Source organism: Penicillium verrucosum, assembly GCF_028828655.1.
Source record: "Penicillium verrucosum strain IBT 35672 chromosome Unknown utg000001l_segment0_segment0, whole genome shotgun sequence".
In the NCBI taxonomy this organism is placed as follows: domain Eukaryota; kingdom Fungi; phylum Ascomycota; class Eurotiomycetes; order Eurotiales; family Aspergillaceae; genus Penicillium; species Penicillium verrucosum.
In genome coordinates, this window is record NW_026643210.1 from 13,769,212 (window position 1) to 13,791,633 (window position 22,422).

The following is a 22,422-nucleotide window of genomic DNA, read 5'->3' on the forward strand; positions in this document are numbered from 1 at the left end:
TGCAAGCTTTGGTCCAATGAGGGGGGTGCTCAGACCAATTTTGGTTCCCAGGGGAATCATATGTCTCACTTGGCACACATATTATTCTACATTATCTTATATTATCCTATATTATCCTATATTATCTTAACTTATATTATATTCTAATCATTCTACTTTAGTTAAGATATAAATAAATCTGGAATAATGTTGTGAAATAGTACCTACATAGTGTCAATAATACTATGGAGTCAACAAATAGTACATTTTATTTTCTTTCCTTTCTTGGCAACTTCAATACGGAGTACGGAGTACCTGGTTGCCCAGGTACCAGGCACTGAATTTGCCCACTGATTTCTATATTGGTCTTTCTCTTTTAGCCCAATATATCCCACGCTAAATCGGAGCTAGCAGAGAGAGCAGGAAAAAAAAAAAAAAAAAGTGGCTGAGCTTTTTAGAAAGACGTCCGAAAAAAAAAAGCCATACGGGGAAAATTTCTATAATTATATCACTTAGTGGCTCCGGCACATGGCCTTAGTGGGAAGATCCCCTGGATTAAAAAGGAACCTTGGAAAAGGTTCGACAGACGTTCCACGCCTTTGCAGTTGCTATTTTAGCCATTTAACTATTTTATGATACCCCTGGACTCGGTATCGCCGACTACCTAGGTACATAACTATACCACTATTGGTCCGCAATTAATTGCCCCCGGAAATATATTTTCTCTTTCCATGTCATACCCAGAGTCGGAGGCTGAGAGGGACTACCCACTACACTACTTGATTATACGGCTCTTCATAGGTCACCTACAACATATGATGTGGATAATCTAAGATACGTGATTAATTTCTCTAACTATACGGAGTATATATCAGCCTTATACCAGCCTTCGAGAGGAGGAAGAGAAAAAGGCAGGACAAAGGCAGAGTTATAACCAGTAAGCTCGAATATGTATACTGTTATCTACGGAGTACCCCGTACTTACCTGAATTGCACTGTACTCCGCATGTTGTAGATATATTTCAAGCTGATATGGCTTTCCCTTTTCCCCTTTTAGTGCTCACCCCTTACCGCTTTTCTTTTTTCTCTTCAGTAAAATTGAGCACACCCCTGAGTGTTACATAAGCACCGACCCCCGCCCAGGTGCCCACTGACAGTGACTTATTCAGCACTAAGCCCCACCTGGGCATCCCGCTAACCGCTGTGGTGATGTCTGCCTCCAAATCCGCTACCTGGCGCTCAAGGTTGCCCACTCTGTCTCGAGCCTGGTGGAGGTCGAGATCGGACTCTATAGTCCGGAGAAGGAGCTCCCTATTCTGCTCCAGCAGGTCTCGATTGTTGCCCTTCAAGTTTTCAACCTGCTGATGCAACTGCTCTCCGCGCTCAACAAGGTCCTGCGCTGCACCGTCCAGTTCCTCCTTTTCCCTCTCAAGGTCATTGATGACCTTGAGATGCTCTTCCCCCTTAACACGTAGGTCATCGGCAATCTTGGCATTGGCGGTCCGCAGCTCGCCCAGCTGCGCTTCCTTGGCGGCGAGTTGATTCGTTAAGCGGCTTGCTTCCTCCGCCGCCTCGCGCTGCTGGACTCGCGCAGTCTCTGCCTCCGCCTTGACTGCCGATGTTGCATTAACCGATTCCTCGTGGCCGATCTTGGCTGCCATCAGCTCTTCGCTATGAGTCTGCTGCAGCAACTTCACAACCTCCTCATGCTTGTGGTCAGCAAACAGCATCGTGCTTGCCACCGCATCCAGCCAGCTCGTATGGGAGTATGGGATGGCGGGGGTCGCCTTCATCTGCTGTTGGAGGTAGGCGCTTCGGTTGCTGAGCGCTGTGGCGGCGACGTGAAGAGACCGAATCTGGTCGTAGTCATTGCTGCAAAGTTTAAATCAACGAATAGTTCAGACATAATCACCATTGAGGTCCGACTCAAAGAGCGATGTAAGATGAAGTGAGGGAAAGGTCAAAACAGGGTAAGGAAGACATGAAAAGCAGGGAGCAGGTCGCACTTTCCTTACAAACCTATGTTGACATCTCCCGAGTAACTAACACAATTATGGAAGCTACGTGACCCAATAGACTGTTAAGTGACACTTCCCACTTTTCTTCCTTTTCTTTCAAGTAACAACACAAACATCAAAAGTAACAACACAAACACAACATCAACAAAATGCCACCAGAGGCCGTAAATTGGATTGCGTCGGTTGTGGGTACGGTGGGAGGGGGCTTTACGTTAGGTAAGCTGGCCGTTTTTCAGAAGCGGCTTTTTACGAAGCATAGGGAGCGTAGGGGTGACGCGGGAGATGAAGAGTCTGGAGCCAACGGCATCGAGCTTGAGGAGGTGGATTTGGGGGAGGATACTGATGAGTGGGGGCTGCGGGTGAGACGGGAGATGGGAGTTTGAAGGAAAGGTGGAGGGGTTTTGACGGGTCTTTATACTATTCTTAGACTATTCTTAGACTATTCTTAGCTTATCCTCACTTTATCCTTATATACTTATTCTTATTACATAGCACCGACGACGAGCTCCCTTCTCCGCAGGGTCGGTGACTAGTAACCTTCGGGTGAAGCCAAGATGAGCTCAGATGTATATACAAATCTCAATCCGATACAAAAGCTCCACGTTGTGCGCGAGGGACCACAGACTATTCTTCCCAAACTCTGGGGGCATTGGGGTGTGACATATCTCGTTTTTGAAAAGGACACAGATGCGTATGCTCGAGACCGATTTAATGCGGTTATGCAATTGGCCCAGAAGGCTGGTGTCGAGGTAATTGACAAGATGGGCCGGACTCTGTTGGATACCCCGACGAGGTTGCGCGGAAAGGTAATGGCCAACCAACAATGAGTATCATCAAATTGGAAAAGGCTGACGTGAAAATCAATAATGGCAACCCGGAGAAGCCACTAGATCCCCCTAAAAGCATTCCCGATCCTTGGGATGAGGAGCGTGTGGACTTGAGCAGTCTCCAACGAGACTCCATTGATAGTCAGCCTGCCTTGAATGCGGAACACCGTACCAAGAAAGATAAACAATCTGCTGATTTCATAGGTCCCACAAGGGACTTTGCTGTTCCCTGGCAAGACATCGGCATTGATCTTTGCCGGGCGACAACTCCTCATCGAAGAGGCGAGGAAGAAGCATTGAGAATACTAGGGGAATGTATTAAAAACGAGGATTATATCGGCAGGTTTGAAAAGCCCAATACATCGCCAGTTGATTTCAAGCCCCAGTCAACCACATTAGTATCCCCTCATCTTCATTTCGGCTCGCTGTCCGTGCGGAGGTTTTGGTGGGATGTCCAAGGGGTTCTGGAGAAAAGGCGGAAGGCCAAAAAGCCAGTCTCGACTGTGCCTACTAATCTTTCTGGTCGGCTGCTCTTCCGCGATATGTACTTCGCCGCCCAGGCACCTCTTGGGCACTCATTCTCGCATACATATGGAAACGAGGTTGCTAGATTCGTCGATTGGCAGCTTCTAACAAACCCTCCCATTCAGGATGTGTTAATTGACGGGTCCTACGATGTGGATTCGCAAGAAGCGGAGAAATGGTTTCAACGATGGAAGGAGGGTCGCAGCGGATTCCCATGGATCGATGCTTTGATGCGCCAGCTGAAGCAGGAGGGCTGGATCCATCATCTAGGAAGCCACAGCGTTGCCTGCTTTCTGACTCGAGGCGGGTGTTATGTATCATGGGAGCGGGGTGTAGAGGTTTTTGCAGAATTGTTGATTGATCGTGAGTCTTCGTCGTCCAAACGATTCCGACGAGAACTAACAATGGACGGCAGACGAAGTCGCCTGCAACGTGGGAATCTGGATGTGGCTCTCCTGTACGGCATTTTTCGCTCAATTTTACCGCTGCTACTCGCCTATTGCATTCGGAAAGAAGTGGGATCCAGAAGGCTCCCTTATCAGAAGATATTGTCCCGAACTGGCTAAGTTTGATAAAAAGCATATATACTTAGTCGCCCGTATACGGGATAGGGCATTTCTAGCTGACACGTGGTAATAGGAGAGAGGACTACATGTTGCACGTCGAAGCGCATGGCCCAATGTAAAATTGATATTGAGTTTGTTAGGAGAGGTCTACGTGGTGGACGTCAAAGTGCATTGTGCAATGTGAGATTGATTGAGTTTTGAGTTGTAAAAGCTAAGTTACAGAGAATGAGATCCAACAGAGTTGTTGAAGAAGCTAAGTTATAAAGATTAAGAAACCTGACGATAACACTACTATGAAAACGGTTGATCGACCATTTATTTTAAAGCCATAGGTCATAATGAAAAACAGAAAAGAACCAAATACTACTTGGGATGTTTCCGACAGTTCCGAATCCAGCCCTTGCTCGGCCATTCACGCTTCCCTAGGTTGCGGCTCAAGGTAATCTGTAGTGGTCCTTCGTCACTTATATCCCAACTCAACCATTGGCAGGGTTCCCAATCCATGTGTGAGGTGAAATAACTATCGCCTTCAGAGAAAAATTGTCTAACCCACTTTCCAGGATTTTCACGCACACATATATCACGTGTGTTCCAGAAGTTTTCTAGCTGCGAAGGGGTCGACTTTGTGAAATCGAAGAGCATCCGAGTGCGCATACGTAAGCTCTGATCATGACAGCCGAACGAGAACGAGACGTTGATTTAAACCTGTGCGATGGGGTTGTCGTTGAAGGTACATATATATAGTAACATCTCGCATTTGCAGTTGTGATTGGTTAAGTGCTAAACGTCGCCTTTAGAGTCGAGGGGCTGATTATAGAACATCGAGATCAATCGTAGCTTATGGTGTATATTAAGAATATGACAAGGACACATATCGACTTCACCGGCGTGCGGCAAATAGCACTTCCGGCTACTAAGCGTATTGCAGCCATAAGAGCATACCTTATAGTCTAGCCTCCAGAAAGGTTGCCAAACCGAGCGTGGATGGAGCATCCAGCATTGATCGCAATATTTCCATCGGGGATCTTGGAGTCGGCGAAGTAGGCCTATTCGGTGCCATAGGAGGCTTTCGACGCCTATGAACATTATCTTAGGTGTCACAGGTATAGTAGTCGTTCCTCGTCTCTTAAGAAGGAAGAGGTAAAAGGCAAGCATGAATTTACAAGTCAGCGCAAAACAAATTCCGTCTGCGGTCGGAACGGTCGTAAATACGAAGTATGCTATTTGGGGAGGTATCTTCTTAGGCCATTGGCGTTTCGGTGGAAAGGTGCTTGGGGAATACTTCATTTTGAATATATTCAGAGATGAAAGGACCTTGAGAGATGGAAGAGAAGAAAATTTCATTTAGTCCTGATGATTTAACTAATTCAACTCAGTCCTGACGTCTGATCTTCATCATCAACCAAATTTTGGCAGGCCATTCCAAGGTTCCAAGGTTATATATGCGCATCTTTTGGCTAGAGATGTACGAATGAAAGTAAGAGATAAGTAGAAAAAGATCTGCCATGGTTGAAAGACAGTCCCAAAGGCGTTGAGTAATTATAACCGAGAGCAATTCCTCCTTCCCTTCGAGTACGGTGCAGTAGTCGTCAGGTTGTCAGGTTGTCAGGTTGTCAGGTTGTCAGGTCGTAATTTACCAGTCGCTCCTAGTAGGTCATAGTAGGGGGGTGGTAGTAGGTTATAATGACTAATAGAAGGTAGCAAGAATAAATTACGACCGAGCGAGCTGTCAGGTTGTCAGGTATGGCTAACTAGTAACTTACTTGGAGATACTAGTAAACTTGGAGCTACTAGTAAAGTAAGATACTGTTGGAACAGCGATTTTTCTATGGGAACCCTTTAAAGGGCTGGCATCATGAAAGTGGCCGTCCTGGTATTTTCACTTCTGCGTATTCGTCTAGCTCGTAGCCTTGCAGTCGGCTTGAGGACACTATGGCATGGTCCCATCAGAAGATCTCTTCCGACTTCTACCACGTAGTTATCGGAGGCGAAAGCAAATGTTTCTCGTTGTCTATTTATCGTACCAATGAGCACTTCCCTCAAATTTGTGTTTGGTAGCTTACTCTAGAAGTTGAATATGTTAGTATGTAGAATCCGTGGTAATTACATGCTGTCTGCCATACCTAGGTACACGTGGATATAGCGAACCATTCTTGTTCATTTGCTGGGACTGCAAAACTCCTGTGAGGCCGTGGAACCGGTTGAATAACTATAGCATGTATTTATATCTGGTTGCTAAGTGTACCTCATTTCAGTGGCTCACTGGGGAAAGGTTCAAGAGATATATCCAATCACAACACTTTCCACATTCATTGGAAAGTTCAGAAATCCCCAAAGTAGATACATATTGTAAACGGAGGAGCTGTGAATTACTGCATCCGGTTAGTTTTGCCTTTTTAGGTTCAGTGACCCAATGCGCCGTCACGTACCTCCGACATAAAAGACCCGCCTAGGCCGCTCTTCTTCCCCCTCTCTCACTCTTCCATTCTTCGTACATCTCTATCTTGCTTTTGGTCGTTGGTTTATGAAGTGAAGTGGTAGTACAGTTCAACACACCTTTCCTCACCCGCGCACACAAAGTTGCTCAAGCAGCCGGGACAGACCCATTGTCCTTCTTGATCGTCTTCCATTCCATCGTCAGCGCCGGAATGATCATCAAGCAAGAAACAGCCACACCGACGATGAATGACCGGTGGAGACCATCATTGTACACAATCAGAACCTCAGTCAGTTTGTCAGCCGGTACTGCATCGACTAGGCCCGTCGCGCCAGCTGCTAGAACCTTACCAGAATCGATCCCCTGGATATGGGGCAATTCTGCGCCGAGGTAATTCTGGAAGAGCGACTGAGCTACAGCAATGAAGACCGCACCACCGAGCGATTGAGAAAAGAACATAAGCGAGACACCGATAGCGACCTCTTCCATAGGGAGGATAGTCTGCGCTGCTAGAGACGGCTGCTGCAGTCCAGTACCGATACCGATACCAAATAGCACCTGGTATCCAATCCAGGCAGCGTGGTTGGTGTCTAACCTAAAGGTCGTCATCAACCCTGCGCCGGTCGACATAAGAACCGCCGCGACAAACATCCATGGAACATAGTATCCAGTGGCGGTAATGATACCACCGGAAAGGATGGCTCCGACAACAAGCGCGAGGACCATAGGGATCGTGTCGATGCCAGATTTCACGGCAGTGGTGCCGCGCACTCCCTGGAACCATAGCGGTAGGGTATATAACATAGAGATGAGCCCGCCACCGACGCATATAGCGAAGACGACTCCACTAATAATGCTACGCTGGTTGAAGATATGCGGAGGCAGGGTCGCATTTGTCTTGAGCCAGACCTGCACGACGACAAAGGCGATCATCAAGATCCCTGAGATCACGAATAACGCGATGATGCGTCCATTCGCCCAGGGGTAGGTTGTGCCGCCCCACTGTAGGGCAAGCAGGAAGCAGATCACGGAAGGGAGGAACAGTACGCTGCCTAGTGGGTCCAGGCGGAGGATCTGCCGCTTCCATGTGTAGGTGGAGGTATGGGGCGGCGGCGGGACCGCTAGAAACAGGAATAGGACTAAGAGGGTGAAACCGCCGATTGGAAGATTGATATAGAAGCACCAGCGCCAAGTAACTTTGTCTGTGAGTGCACCGCCGAGTAGGGGTCCGATAATTGACGAGAAGCCGAATGTTGAGCCCATTAAACCGACGTAGATAGGCCGTTTAGCTAGCGGAACGATCTGTGCGATGATCACCGTCGCGCCAGAAAAGATACCTGCTGAACCAATACCTGCTATCGCACGTCCCACAATGAAGGCATTCGAGTTGGGGGCAGCGCCGCAGAGCGCCGATCCGACTTCGAAGACCAGGATTGCGGCTAAGAAAACGTTCTTGGTCGAGTAGTAAGTGTACACTTTGCCCCAGGAGAGCTGGGTGGCACAACTTGTCAAGAGATACGCACTGGCGTACCAGCTGATGTCGTCGAGGGCATTGAATTGGTTGGCGATTCGGGGGACTGCGGTGGCAATGATAGTTCGATCCTAGTGCGAAGGAGCCGTTAGTACATTCGTGTGAACAACGGTGAATCTATGAAAGCCATACCAAGGCAACTAAGAACATAGCAAATAGAATTGAAATGATGATGACAGCCAGCCGCATCCCAGTTGGAAACCGACTCTCGTCTTCTTTGACCTCCGAGGGCTTCTCGTTGGCAATCGAGCCATTGCCCGGCTGGTCAAGCCGTTGCTCTTCTTCTATTGAATGAGCCATGATCGAGAATAGTTGTTAAACGATGTATGTGAGTGAGTGTTTGCAATGAATTGGCTAATATAATTTGAGACGTCTAGGGAAAGGAGTAGACTATAAATACTCAATAATACATATATGTACACAATAGGATGCAGTCGGGGTTTTTAGCATGTATTAGCTCTAGAATTACCACAGGTATTCATGTACTATCAAATAATGAGCCATTCGCAGTGGGACGAACAGTGTCTCGGTGCCGAACCAACTAGTTGTTAGTTAGTTAGCGTTTAGGGTTACTTTGATGGGATTCGTGCCTTGATGCCTAATTTTGTCCTCATTGCGGGACCGGCCGGGACCGACGGGACCGACGGGTCCGAGTCATACATATCCCGGTGACTCCCCTGACTTAGACCTCACCATATACTCCTGTAAAGACCCGAGGAATGTGCGCTAGCTAGCTAGTTCTTCTTCTCTCTCTTCTCTCTGTGCAACACAGAAGTGTTCCCAGTAATCTACTGCTTCCCTTCTAAGAAATTGGCATTATGTTATCTTCAGGTCCCAGAATTACTCGCGGCCACTCATGTGACTTCTGCCAACAGCGTAAAGTACGCTGTGATGGCCACCGACCATGCTCAACCTGCCTGCGGAACGGGCAGGAATGCATAAGACGCATCAGGCCGAAAACACAGGGCCGAAAAAACAAAGATTCTGCAGTTGCCGGAGTTGCAGATCATTTGGCAAGGCGACTTGAGCTCTGCGAGAGAGCACTTCAGGCCCACGGAATATCCCTCGATGACCGGGGTGAGTCCGACAAGAAGCCTTCTCTTCGTCTCACCAATAGCTCCCGGTCAGCCCCAGAAGGCCATTTAATTAGTGAGAAAGCACAGTCTCGTTACGTGGAGAAGTAAGATAGAAAATCCAACTCACTCTTTCTCTCTGCTCCGAGAAGACGTCGGCTGATCTGCTTGCCTTGTTGTGCTGTTCCAGTCCCCTCTGGCAAGGCTTGACTACCGAACTTAGCAGATGCAGCAGTGTGGCAGATGAAAGTGAGAGCGAACCGCTGCAGAATGTGGATGGGGAGATGCTGCTGTTCCGTTCATCCACCCCAATAGGAGTGCGCTCCCTCCATCCCGAAACGCCGCAGATCTTCCAATTATGGCAAATTTTCCTGAACAATGTAAACCCTATTGTGAAGCTTCTCCACGCCCCATCTACCCAGCAGCTGATTCTAGAAGCCGCGTCCGACCTGAATCACATCTCCCGGCCCATGGAAGTGCTGCTCTTCAGCATGTACCTATGTGCGGTGGCTTCGACGAACGATGAGACCAGCCGTCGCATGCTGGGGGGATCCCGGTCCGACTTGATGACTAGATTCTCGCGCGCAGCCGAGCAGGCACTGATCAATGCCAATTTCCTCCGATCCACCAACATTTTGATCCTCCAGGCATTGTCACTCTACCTGGTATGCAACGCCTCCACTCCACGATCAAATTAAGACTAACCAGAATTCAGCTGGCGACCCGCCAGCGGTACGATGCGCAGACTAGGTGGCTGCTAACCGGAATTGCGAGTCGCATATCCCGAACCATGGGCCTCCACCGCGAACGCAGCCTCGCATTGCTACCCGTCTTCGAGCGCGAGATGCGGCGCCGACTCTGGTGGCAGATTCTCATCATGGATAGCCGCGCAGCACAGCTGTGTGGTGTAGCCATGAACGCCGACTCGTATAATTTCTGGGACACCGAGCGTCCACGCAACGTGAGCGACAGCGACCTGTCGCCGTCGATGCAGGAGCTGCCCCGTGATCGGGCGGGAGCCACGGAGATGCTATTCTGCGAGATCCGATTTGAGATCGGCGATTGCATGCGTAAGTTGGCAGCCATGGACCATCAACCGGCGGTGGGTACCATGGCCGAGAGGATGATTGCCGAAGAGCGCGCAATCGATACACTCGAGGTCCAAGTGGAAGACACTTACCTGAAGGACTGCGACCCGTCGATCCCCTTCCACCAATTGGCTTTGTATCTGGCACGGTCCTCAGTCTGCCAGATGCGTCTGGCAACCCGACATCCCCGTCGATGTGCCGACCTCTCGCCGGACGACAGGGACCAGCTGTTCTCTCTTGGTCTTCAGGTACTAACATACGACAACCTGACTTATGCGAGCCACGATCTCCAGCCGTATCTCTGGCATGTCGGGATGAGCTTCCCCTTTGAGGCGTTTATTCTCGTGGTGACCGAGTTGTCATCCCGGCGGGAAGGGGTGCGAGTAGACCAGGCATGGACTAAGGTCGATCAGGCGTACCACGACCACGCTGACCTGATCACGGCATCGAAGACGAACACGCTCTTTTTTGCGTTGGGAACACTCACGCTGCGGGCATGGGATGTGCGAATGGCTTGGATGCGACGAGGCCCGATTCTCTCCCAGCCAGTTGAGCCCCAGTCGGTTGCGCGGCTTCGTGCCCTCCGAGGGGAGTCTCGGGTTCCGTCGCCTACCCCGGTTCCGGTGGGTGGCCCGCCCATGCTTCCCTCAGCACCGGGGAACTGGATCCCTGGGGAGTTAGAAAGTTCTATGATTGGAGTGGAGAACCTAGATGCATCGGCGATGGACATTTCACAGATTGATTGGGAGTGCTGGCAGAATTTGATACACGAGCACGTGGACCTTTTTTGATAGAATGCAAGTGACATCTGGGAGCTCAGCTTCAATAACTTTGAGCAGTTATATTTATGAGTTAATGGATTGAGTTATGTTGATGTGCGGGACATATGCGCGGGACATACTAGGGTGGCCCGATGTAGGTTTCGGGCATATGATTGAGGCGGTTACCTCGAGCTAATACAGCGATTCGCGAGCCCGATGTAACATCCGCATTATGAATGTACATATATAGATAATTTGGTCCACACATGACGGTCTATACAAGTTCTTCCATACTTCCATCCAAATTGAATCCATCACTCGCTCCCACTGAGTACCGCCATGTGTCAGTTCCATTCGACCCGGCCGTAGACACCGAGGATGCATCCCCAGTCGTCGACAGCATCCGGGCCGCAGACATACGATCTTTAAGCTAGAAAGAGGGTAGTAACGTATTTCACAGGCGAGTGAGCTACACAAGCGAGTGGGCCACCTCAGGGCACCATAGTAAATGCGATATTTTACAATTTTATATCTTAGCAACCACGTTGTTGTTTGATTCCATTGTCATTCTATAGCTATTAATAAGACTTTTGAACACTATATATCAGTTTCAGAAAAATCGAACGGCTGCATCACCATGGTATTGAAAATTACGCTGCTCAAAGCCAAAAATATAACTATCTCAATCGTAAACGGATCTATGAATTATTGTATCGGGTTAGTTTTGTCTTTTCTTTTGGGCTTAGCGCCCCAATATGCTGTCAAGTAACCTACCCTATGTTGTAGGTAGTTCTTCTCTCTCCTCTCTCTGCGCAATAGATGACTTTCCAGTTCAATCACCACTAGTCTCTAAGAATTCGTTTTAGAATGAGATTGATTTTACTTCCGATTTTCTCGGGATTTGATCACCTTTTACTTTTGGTTTGCTTAGGGGAGTTTTTACAATCATTAACTAATTTGAGCTGGCCTGGTGGCCATTGCCGTCATGCCCTTATACCATCTTAAGCTAACTAAGGAGTGGCATCTCTTAAAAGCGGCTTTTTCTAAAGCCCCCCCTACTCCTTCCTTATCTTACTAGGTAGGAGATGTCACCCTATCTTTCCATTATCTTCTCCCCTCTCATCCCCTCTGTCTTCTTTCTTCTTTCTTCTTCTCTTCTTCTCTTCTTCTCTTCATCTCTTCTTTCACTTCTCTCGCTCTCCAGCATAGTGTGACGATCATCCTCGTTGGTTGTTCTCCTTCTCTTTATTATCGACGAGGATGATCGTCACACTATGCCAGTGGTGATGGCAACGGTGATTGTTCTCCTTCTCTTCGTTATCGACGAGCTCCAGCCTTCATCCGAATGATAAGGTAAGGGTGACTCATTACAAGAAACCTTCCAAGGTTATCCAATATTTACTAAGACTATATAGTTTCGGAGACCAAAAATGTCAGCCAGTTCGGAAACGCCCATGTTGACCACTATGTCGTGGCATTCAGATATGCCCGACTGACGCGGACTGCTTCCAAGAACTAACTGATGACACATTTGAAGCCATCGGGTCGGACGCCCGCGCTATCCAGAAGATCATACAGCAGAACCTTCCCATAAAGGTGATAAAATACCTATTTCACAAACGTCTCACCAACTATTGCGGAAAAAATTTCTTTGAGCCCCGCTCGACATATGTTCAGTTACGACACTCGATCTATGATCATAAAGCTCGTGACTAGGGCCTATGAGGTAGGTTCACGCGAGCTATTTTATGAAGTACAAAATGTTATACGCGATATGGGACTAGGTCAGTCGATTGGCGCGACAGGGTCACAACGCGTCCGAAGAGTGCCTTCTCCAAAGGAGGTCGACGATTCGTGGGTCCCTATGCAACATATTCTAGGTCACGATGAAAAATAGCCGACCGTTCGTGGTCGAAGTTAGAGTCTCTGAAGTCCTATCAAAAGTTGAGGGCAGATACAGAATGGTGGCTTACGAACTCGAACGGCCATGTGAATCTTGTGGTCATCGTGTCTATCAATCGAAGGACACCTAATATCAAGTTTGAGACTATTTCTTTGGAAATCAGCCCCTTACGATACCAGCGGCGGTCTGGGGGGAACAAGGCCTATAAGTTATTCCTACCTCTGTTAGCTCTCTTAGCTTTTTCAAACAATGACACAATATGTATCCAAACCTGATCTATAACTCATACAACATAGATCTTTGATCTAAAATAACCGGATATGAACTTTTCCATGTGATGAATGGAACATATCCACTCACAAGCCGTCATTTAGGGCCCCCAAGTGTTATGCCCCGCTATATCCTCGGAATCCCCCACAAACAGCAACCACATGTCGGAGGCTTGGACTGAGTGCTCGTTATTTGTCAAGAGTCCTTGGGCAGAGCCGCGATGACAAGTGTCGGGAAATCACAGTTGTCTGCTCGTCGGAGGAAGTGGGCACCTAAGCTTAAGTCTGGGTGTATGACCTGCAAGTAAGCTCTCCTTTTCAATATTAGAAACGCTCACTGACCCCGTTACAGAATTCGCAGAGTCAAATGTGATGAAGAAAAGCCTCAGTGTCGACGATGTATTTCTACAGGTCGTCAATGTGATGGATATCCTCACCCCCCTTTTGCAGTTAAGGATTTCCACAGCAATCGACTTGTTAACGTGAGTAATTCACACCAAATGACCCTGGATAATATAATCACACTGAATAGTCCGATCTCGTCAGTCCTGGAAGTTCATCTCCTTTGTTTGGGGGATACCCTTTGGACGAAATGATCCCATATACGCATATCTCAGAGCAAACTGATGAAGTTCGACTACATTCTGGACAAAATCCCCCCTTAATATACTCTCTAGCTGAATCGTGGAATGCCCACTTCATGCCCTTCGTCATAAACAAGTTCAAACTCGCATTTGAAATGTCTAAAAGTATCTTCAATACTATTCCCGAAGTCCTTTCCAAAGCAGAGGAGAAGTCTGCTCTGTATCAGGCCTGCAATGCTGTCGCACGCGCTTATATGGCCACTATTACCCGGACTTCGAAGGCAACCTCGGATCGAGCCATAGCATACGGATCGGCGCTTATGGCCACCCGTTCAGCCATTCAGGATCCTCAGCAATGCAAAAGCGACAATACATTATTAGCCGTATGGCTGCTAGGACTATATGAGGTAAGATTCGATGTATTTATTGGCGAGTTCCGACTCTGCTGACACTTGAATCAAGCTCCTCTTGGACATACGAAAGGGCACTGAGCCGGTCGCGACTCCTGGATGGCAATTCCATAACCAAGTATTGTCGAAGTTAATTCGCCTACGTGGGTCGGAGCAGTTCATTACCCGGAGCGGGCGGAATCTTTTTGTCATTATATTTACAAACGTGGTAAGTTAGCTGTCCACATATTGTCTTCGTGGCTAACAGCAGCATGTCAGGAAACCCAAGCATTCATGTCTGGCCAAGAATGTGAAGAGGTATTGACATGGTTTCTTGAGTACCATAGATATTGCGAACTATCAGAATATCCAATACTCAGGGCATGTATTTTCTCACATGAATGTGCCCGCGTCTGCAGCCGCATTCGCGCCCTAGTTGATACAGGTGACCTTGACAACGTGCTGTCCAGCTCACCCTCCATCCTTCAAGAGATGGATGAAGTGGAGCAAATAACTCATCCCTTATCCCACGACGAGGCAATGGCAAACTGTATGATAGACCACCCAACGACGCCGTACACTCAGCCGAAGCACACATACCCGTGTTATGTTGGCGTCCACGTCATCCAAAGCAACTTCCGCATGCGTCTTTCTTACGCAGTGTTGGAATTCTTGGGATATGCATGTAAGGCCCCGGCTTGTACGCCTCAACAGCGGATGGTTTTTAAGCGGTACCAGCGTCGCTGTGTCGAAGAGCTCGAAGCTCTTGTGGATAAAGCCTCACGTATCCTGGATATGTTTCCCGATGTGGGGTCTGATGGGCTCCTTGATCGAAGAAAAGGCGTAGTGGATGAACTGGATGGCAAATATTCCGGTACTGAAGGGTCACTAGACACAGTACAAGATCCATTCAAAGAACAACGCGAGCGGTCCATCCCAGCTGTGAAGCTCTGTTTTGAACTTCAACAGCCAATAGATGGGAAATCCACTCTATTGTTCAATCACAATGACCGTGGAATATCTGTTATCCGGTTTTGGTTTGGGGATGAGACAGAAACACACCAGAGACAGTGATGACATAGCCCTAAACGGGCAGTTAGTTGCGTTAGGGTTTATCTTTCCTAATGTTAGCTATAAAGCCAGCATTGCGATAAAGCCAGCATTACCTGACTTAATCTCAGCTTATAAACGGTGACATGGGGCCCTTCCACCCCTTTTTTGCCCATTTTCGATTTCTTTGGGTGAAACAATTAGATTATATAAAGGCGGAATATGCAAGGGAATTCTGGCATCCGTTATAGCTTCTGGGATCTATAAAGCAAAGACTTATCTGCTAAAACAATACGCAACATCCGCATCGCCCATCTATCCCATCTATACCTGGTCTATCAGTCTTTCAACTGCCCGAGTTATGCCTGAGAGCACTTCTCCCATCATCTCCATGGTCATTTCGTCACGAAGCACTATTCTCATGACTTCTATATCTTCACCATGATATCCCCAGCCACGAAGATTGTAGTCTGAACCCGTGTGAGGTAGATGACACCCAATAGAATAACGAGAGATACTTACTTGGAATAGAGAATTTGAAACCATGCATTGCATCACTCACATCGGACAGTTGCATCTTCGGATAGAGTCGTCGGACATGATCGGTGAGTCTAAAAACCACAACCGGAAGCGCAGGAGCAGTAACCCGATCACCCTCTCGACAGAGGTCATGGCAGACACCTGGTATCTGTCGCCGATGAGCATCACTCAAACAGGAGAAATACCCCGTCTCCTCCAGTCGGATACTCAAATGGCAAGCCCGGTCGAACAAGCTATGAGTTCTCTCATGATACCCAGCTAGCCCCAAACGAAGAAAATTGTAATATTGACCAACAATAGGCGCACCAGATCTCGAGAAACTCAAAGAGAAATTGCTCTGAGTTCCCCGGAGATAGGAAGACTCGAGTAGGAGGCATTGGGGGATATGTGACTTCTCACGCCAGATTATCCACCCCACTGCTAGAGGTGCCATGCCAAACTTGTGTCCTGAAACATTGATAGATTGGACGCGAGGGAGTCGAAAGTCCCTGCCAGGAAAACGCTGTATTAGCCTCTGAAGTTTGATGGAGGGTACACTCGTATTTACCAGATAAAATTTGTGTTGCTGGAAGTAAAAGGTGCAATAAAGCCACCACTTGCAGCGTCAACGTGGATGGGGATATTGTTCCCTGTTTGATGCTCGTACTCGTCTAGTACTCTTGAAACTTGTTGGATAGGATCATAATGTCCAGTGTAGGTAGTCCCCAGAGTCAAGAAGACACCAACTATAGTTAAAAAGTTAGCATAAATGAGAAGAATTGGACCTTGATATAGGGTTTCGTGCTTGTATTCTCATCTAAGCGATCTTCCAACCCCTCGGGATTAAATGAATATCCACTTTTCTCACTAACAGGGATGATCCGAGCCTCGACGTCAAAGTAATTTGCAACTTTGTTGACACAGATATGTGCATTCGCACCGATGATGATATTAGGACGGGAGTTCAAGTACCAAGGATGTTCAAGCTGCCACTGCCGTTTCATGGCGAGACCACCGAGAAGAACGGCTTCGGATGACCCGGTCGTTGCGGCACCGAAGAAGCCACTGGGGGCATTCCAAAGATTGGCGAGCATAGAGACACATTTTTCTTGAAAGCTGTGTTGAGATGATGACATTAGTTATCTGTTCGTGGTTGGATAACAAGTTTATAAGATGAATTAACTAACTCTGCTAGAGATGGGTACTCCTCAATGCATGGTTGATTTCGTAGACTACCTGCAACCATGACATTGATGGCCGTCTCATCAAACATGGTTGTTGTAAATCTTCATTTCTTCATATATTAGCCAGTGTTCTCGATTTAAAAGCAGAATGTTGAAGACCTTACCGTCCAAGATCATGGGAGGGAGGTGTATCTGCTGCCATGTGCTTTTGTAACAATTCTCCCACATCTTCAGCTGAGAGACCCTTGTCAGGTATAGAGACAGTTACATGCTGAGGAGTGGAAGATTCGTTGGAAGGCATCTTAAGTAGATTAATGGCAGTTTGGATTGTAATGTTGAGCTGGATTGATTGATTGTAAGGGTGATATCCAGATATGGGTACTGCTTCCATAACTTATATCAAAGAAATCCCACGTTGAGATTCAATGGGATCAGGGATTCTCCCATTATTCTACTATGAACCAACCCCCACTCCACTAAGCTGCTCTCAAACCATGGCAGATCATCCAAGATGTCAGTAGAATATATTTAACTTTGAATGTTGTATTACACACCTGACAGTGACTACATGAATACGCAAGAGGTGAACGTATGGCGAAATGATATCAGAGATAGTCAAACCAATGCTCTACAATAATGATCGAGCGTGTAATAATGATTGGGGATGTCTGCATAGAGACCAAGCAATGTGTGGCAGCGGTGTGATAAATGATTGACGTGTTTGTGGATATAAGAATGCTCCTTACAATAACTTCCTTGTAGAGGTCACAGCCTATGAGCAGAGCTAACAGTAAAATAAGGTCTAAGTTTTGAATGAGTGACCACATATGATTCCAACGACTATAACCGTTCAGAGTCACCATGTGAGACTCAAATATAGTGACAAGTTTCGTAGATGTGTCTATTGCCAGCTCATCAGTTGGATTATATATCACTATAATCAACTAATTGCAATTACAAACCTGAGAGCCCCTAGCATTATTCTGGGAATTATCAGACATACCAAGCACTTTCTGGATATACTTTCTGCAAAAGTCCATAAACAGTGTACTCAACAAAAATCGCTAGATCACTCAAAAGTCCTGCCGATCTTGGAAAGACTCCGAGGGCGATTGGACAAGAATCATGTTCGAACAGGATCGCCATAGCAATGGTCGCCCTTAGATCACGAGGTGAAGACTTGTGTCACCAAATGATACACGTTGGGAGGTTCTAACTTGTTGGACTTATTTTCCCGTAGGAGTGACGGTCCAAGTCCTCTAGAAACGGCTGCCTGCATGTCAACCCTTGATTGAACGGAGCTTGCATGCATATATCTGCACAAAAGAAAACTTTCTTACTATGGCTCATCTGGAAGTCATGAGATGAGAATCGGATATTGTTTGAATATCAAGATCAATTAGGTGTTGCGAAATTATATAAAGTAGTGTATCAGACTGGGAAACCACCACAAATCGATCTAATCGTGAAAGCAACCTGCATTTTCCATTACTGATAGTCCTTCACGATGACTATTACAGAACACCGCTGTATGGCAGTTGATGAGAATCCTCATGTTTTCTCAGCCTGCCGTACAGCCGCACTTGACGAGAATCCGTCTCGATTAGAAAGAAAGGACGCAGCAATACTGGCTGCTTGGTCGGTTCTCTTGCGGAACTACTACGCACCGAATTCGCCTACTTTCATTCACCTTCAACCTCGACACGAAGAGGCTTTTGTGAAGTCTGCCAAGGTCTCGGTTGAAGGTCTTCACAGCCAACACTTGTCAATTTCCACAGATGGTGATATTACAAGCGAAGAACTAAAAGATGCGGTATCACATGCGGTTGATGCCAATGATTGGGAAGGTCTCACTAGCACAAAACAGAAGACGGCTGTTTTAGTGCTGTCAAACGAACAAATGAAATGTCCACACAAGGCACTTGAGCTACTTGAGGTATAAACTCTGCGGTATTTATTACACAGCAGAACTGACAGTCAGTCTAGGTTGAATTGCTGCTCGTTGTTGCGATTTCAGAAGATCGCATCATGGCAAATGTATACAGCAACGGCCTCAAAAGACCAGAGTTCAAGCCGTGCGCCATATTGAAAAGCCTCCAGAGTATACATAAAGCTCTATCGTGCATGCCGGACGTCAAAGTCGACGAAATAAACAGTGTGACCTCATTCGATATCGAAAGACTACGCGAAATCAACACCATTAGCCGCAAACAAAACGCTAGTGCGGAATGTCTGCATGGACTCATCACAAGACAATACTCCCTGAGCCCAGAAAGCATTGCAATGGAATCAACCACACAGAGAATCACATACGAGGACCTTGGAAAACAGTCCGCTGCCATTTGTCAGGTCCTGATGAACCAAGGCGTCAATCCTGGAGACACTGTTGGTCTTTGCATGGACAGATCCATTCCGGTAGTTATCATCATAATCGGAATATTGAGAGCAGGCGCTGCATATGCTCCGATGGACCCGTCGTCTCCATTGGAAAGGATCTCACAAACTGTCCAGAGGGCTGATATCCGGTATCTGGTGACCCAGGAATATCTTCTCGGTAGATTCAAAGACATCAAAGCAACGTTAATTACACCGAAGCATTTTGAGAACGCCAAGAGCCCAAAAGACTGGGATAAAGATACCAATATCGATGGCTCGAAACCAGTATACTTCATGTTCACATCTGGCAGCACGGGAGTCCCAAAGGGGGTCATTCACGGCCATGAAGCAGTCTCTCATAGCCTTCTCGAATGCATCGAAGAATTCCAGATTGATACCTCCGCCCGATTTATGCAGTCCGCCAGTCTTGCTTTCGATGCCAGTATACTGGAAGTGTTTGCTCCGCTAGCCGCTGGTGGATGTCTCTGCATGGTATCCCAGGAAGAGCGTAACGGCGACCTTGAATCAACAATGCACAATCTGCGTGTGACCCATGCCTGGCTTACTCCATCAATGGTATCACAAATCCGGCCGGAAAATCTCCCAAACCTTCGAAGTCTCGGACTCGGAGGGGAGGCCCCAACTGCGGAGATTATATCAACATGGGGCAAACACGTCCAGTTGAACAACTTGTACGGACTAACCGAGGCTGGAGTTTGGGACACGGTGAAAATGGGGATGAAGGCCGGTGATAATCCAAGGAATATTGGACGGGGAATCGGAAATGTTGCATGCTGGATCACAGACCCTTCCAATCCGCACAAGTTGATGCCCTTCGGTGCGGAAGGAGAACTTCTCATACAGAGTCCGTACCTCGCACTTGGGTTCCTCAAAGACTCCGATCGTCAAGCCCAAGCCCTTCTTGATCCCTCGTTTCTGGAATGGGCTCCTTTCATGCCTCCAATGAAAGGGTCTCGTGTATATCGCACAGGAGATCTGGGCAAGTTCGATGAAACTGGCGATGTGATTCTTCTGGGTCGTCAAACGGGTTATGTTAAGATCCGAGGCTTGCGTGTTGACCTCGGAGAGGTTGAAAACGCAATTAATTCATGTCTGACGACTGGGCGTTCGGTAGTGGTTCTATCCAAACATGGAGCAATCGATTCCGAGATTGTTGCATTCATTGAAACAAGCGACCAGCAAAGTGAACTTGCTGAAACGATTTCTGACCAGTTGCGTAAATCTCTGCCTGAATACATGATCCCAAGTGCTTTTGTGCAGATCTATTCATTGCCGCACACCCTGTCTAAGAAGATCGACCGACAAAAGCTCCGACGTGAATTTTCACAGATGAGCCAAAAAGACATCCGGAAATGTCGCCGAGGTGGCTCTTTGAGTGACGAGTTTCCTCAACTCCCAGAGACGAAGGGGATGGCGATAGAAATCAGCAATATGATTGCAGAGATGGTAGAGACTAAAGACAAGGAGTTTGCATCCTACATACGGGGACGAGACTTCTCGCTTGTCAAGACTGGCCTCACATCCATGCAATTGGTGACACTGGTGAATATGATCCGGAGACGATATCAGAAGAAACTCAAACTCGAGACCTTGCATAAATATGTGACAGTTTCCAACATGGCAGACGGTCTTACGGGGGTAATTACATTGGAAAGAAAAGACGGTGATTCCAGGAATCTGATTGCCGATCTCGTGAAACTGAAGCCGAAACTCGATTTCATTCAGGCTCGCTCAGCAACCATCTTCCTTACATCTATCACCGGATTCCTCGGCAGTCAAATCTTGCGCTCTCTTCTCGAGAATCCCGAAATCGGATGTGTGATTGGACTTGTTCGCGCCAAAGATGAACGAGAGGCGCGAAGAAAGGTCCAAGAGCATGGCGAGCTTGGCCGATGGTGGCAGCCAGACTATCAAGATCGCATTGAAGTCTGGACAGGTGATTTAAGCAGATCGAAGCTTGGTTTGGAAGAGTCCAACTGGGACCGGCTATTTACAAGGGAGAGCACAAAACGCATCGACTGCATCGTTCACAATGGTGCTCGAGTCAACTGGATGGATAGCTATGAGGAGCTCGAGAAAGTCAACGTCCATAGCACCATTGAAATCCTTTCTGGGCTTTCGAAAATGGATTCTCCCTGCAAATTGATCTATGTATCCGGTGGATACATGCCAACAGAGACGGAGAGTCATACTCAAATTGCCAGAAAGCTCTCCGAGGCATCGGGATATGACCAGACAAAGTTCATGTCCCAGTTACTGTTAGCTGAGTACAACAGACATCTAAATTGTGAAAATGTCAAAAGTCAAAAAGCACAGACTGTGATTCCAGGATTCATTGTTGGGTCGCAGAAGGAAGGCATCGCACACTCAGAAGATTTCCTTTGGCGACTCGCCTTCACGATTACACGTTTGAAAGCCGTCAGTGAGAACCTTCACTACTTTACCGTTGCAGGTGTGGACCAAGTGTCCAATTTCATCACGGATATGTTCCTACAGCCGGAAATGTATCCATCAGAAGTAATCCGTTGTACGGATGGAGTGAGAGTCTCCACATTTTGCGATGCGCTCAGCAGGGTTATGGGATTGTCAATTGAAAGGATGGAACATGACAAATGGATGACCCTGTTGCACGCTGAAGTCGAAGGGGCAGACTTTGATCATCCGTTCATGCCAATGTTGAGATGGTTTGAGGAGAATACATGGCAGTTTATGGGGGACCAAGACGATATCCCGAAGAACAGTCACTTCGACATGAAAGACACTGTTTTGGCTTTAGAGAGTAGTGTGAAATATCTGATGGATATTGGATACCTTTCACACGATGGGGATCAGCAAAAGCGATTGGCACGAACCCCTATCTTTAACCGGTCCAGTTCTTAACAGGTTCATCTGATTGATAGATAGGATAATTGATTTTTGACGTTTTTGGTTCTTAAGTGTGAGCCTCAAGGGGAATAATTCGAGTGAAATTACCAGGGAGTTAGCAGATTAATCAAGAGTTGGAGGTTGGTTCATAGTTCTTTCGTCCTCTAAGCCTCTCTCAGCCCGGGGGCACGGTCCGCCTCATTCCCCTTTTTTTTTCTGCCGGAAGCCTGCAGGATCCGCCCGAAACCCTAAGCTTCTCAGTGATGGCGGCCCAACTTGATAAATCTTTCCAATTCGAGAGATTAGTAGGATTAATCGGATTAATTGGATTAATAGGGGAATACGAGAATAAGGGAATCATGTCCAGACCGGTTTAAATCTGACTACTTTTTGTACCAACATTTATTCGGCCTTCTCCAGGCGTTTTACATAGGATCGACGACCAAAATCACATCTT

At 47.3% G+C, this 22,422-nt stretch overlaps 8 protein-coding genes across 8 annotated transcripts; 5 read left to right on the forward strand and 3 right to left on the reverse strand.

Annotated features, from left to right (window-relative positions):
• Positions 1 to 213: 213 nt before the first annotated feature.
• On the reverse strand, positions 214 to 1,894 carry N7516_005077 (uncharacterized protein; the record flags this gene model as incomplete). Its single annotated transcript, XM_057217797.1, has 3 exons — positions 214 to 222; positions 1,179 to 1,835; positions 1,892 to 1,894. 3 exons carry the CDS (start codon positions 1,892 to 1,894, stop codon positions 214 to 216), a joined length of 669 nt encoding a protein of 222 aa, XP_057079680.1.
• Positions 1,895 to 2,146: 252 nt separating this feature from the next.
• Positions 2,147 to 2,380, forward strand: N7516_005078 (uncharacterized protein; the record flags this gene model as incomplete). Its single annotated transcript, XM_057217798.1, has 1 exon — positions 2,147 to 2,380. One exon carries the CDS (start codon positions 2,147 to 2,149, stop codon positions 2,378 to 2,380), a length of 234 nt encoding a protein of 77 aa, XP_057079681.1.
• Positions 2,381 to 2,820: 440 nt separating this feature from the next.
• N7516_005079 (uncharacterized protein) lies at positions 2,821 to 3,915 on the forward strand (the record flags this gene model as incomplete). The annotated part of the gene is made up of 1 exon (XM_057217799.1): positions 2,821 to 3,915. The coding sequence occupies one exon, from the start codon at positions 2,821 to 2,823 to the stop codon at positions 3,913 to 3,915; it is 1,095 nt and encodes a 364-aa protein (XP_057079682.1).
• A 2,584-nt stretch (positions 3,916 to 6,499) lies between these two features.
• Positions 6,500 to 8,183, reverse strand: N7516_005080 (MDR family MFS transporter; the record flags this gene model as incomplete). The annotated part of the gene is made up of 2 exons (XM_057217800.1): positions 6,500 to 7,954; positions 8,016 to 8,183. The coding sequence occupies 2 exons, from the start codon at positions 8,181 to 8,183 to the stop codon at positions 6,500 to 6,502; spliced, it is 1,623 nt and encodes a 540-aa protein (XP_057079683.1).
• A 1,000-nt stretch (positions 8,184 to 9,183) lies between these two features.
• N7516_005081 (fungal specific transcription factor domain-containing protein) lies at positions 9,184 to 10,835 on the forward strand (the record flags this gene model as incomplete). Its single annotated transcript, XM_057217801.1, has 2 exons — positions 9,184 to 9,621; positions 9,672 to 10,835. Coding segments are annotated over 2 exons (1,602 nt in total), but the record flags the coding sequence as incomplete, so codon positions are not given.
• Positions 10,836 to 13,198: 2,363 nt separating this feature from the next.
• On the forward strand, positions 13,199 to 15,024 carry N7516_005082 (Zn(II)2Cys6 transcription factor domain-containing protein; the record flags this gene model as incomplete). Its single annotated transcript, XM_057217802.1, has 5 exons — positions 13,199 to 13,281; positions 13,330 to 13,459; positions 13,510 to 13,968; positions 14,024 to 14,179; positions 14,230 to 15,024. 5 exons carry the CDS (start codon positions 13,199 to 13,201, stop codon positions 15,022 to 15,024), a joined length of 1,623 nt encoding a protein of 540 aa, XP_057079685.1.
• Positions 15,025 to 15,330: 306 nt separating this feature from the next.
• On the reverse strand, positions 15,331 to 17,004 carry N7516_005083 (uncharacterized protein; the record flags this gene model as incomplete). The annotated part of the gene is made up of 6 exons (XM_057217803.1): positions 15,331 to 15,470; positions 15,523 to 16,028; positions 16,088 to 16,304; positions 16,388 to 16,635; positions 16,707 to 16,805; positions 16,868 to 17,004. Coding segments are annotated over 6 exons (1,347 nt in total), but the record flags the coding sequence as incomplete, so codon positions are not given.
• Positions 17,005 to 18,210: 1,206 nt separating this feature from the next.
• N7516_005084 (uncharacterized protein) lies at positions 18,211 to 21,980 on the forward strand (the record flags this gene model as incomplete). Its single annotated transcript, XM_057217804.1, has 2 exons — positions 18,211 to 18,639; positions 18,690 to 21,980. The coding sequence occupies 2 exons, from the start codon at positions 18,211 to 18,213 to the stop codon at positions 21,978 to 21,980; spliced, it is 3,720 nt and encodes a 1,239-aa protein (XP_057079687.1).
• Between the last annotated feature and the right edge of the window lie 442 nt (positions 21,981 to 22,422).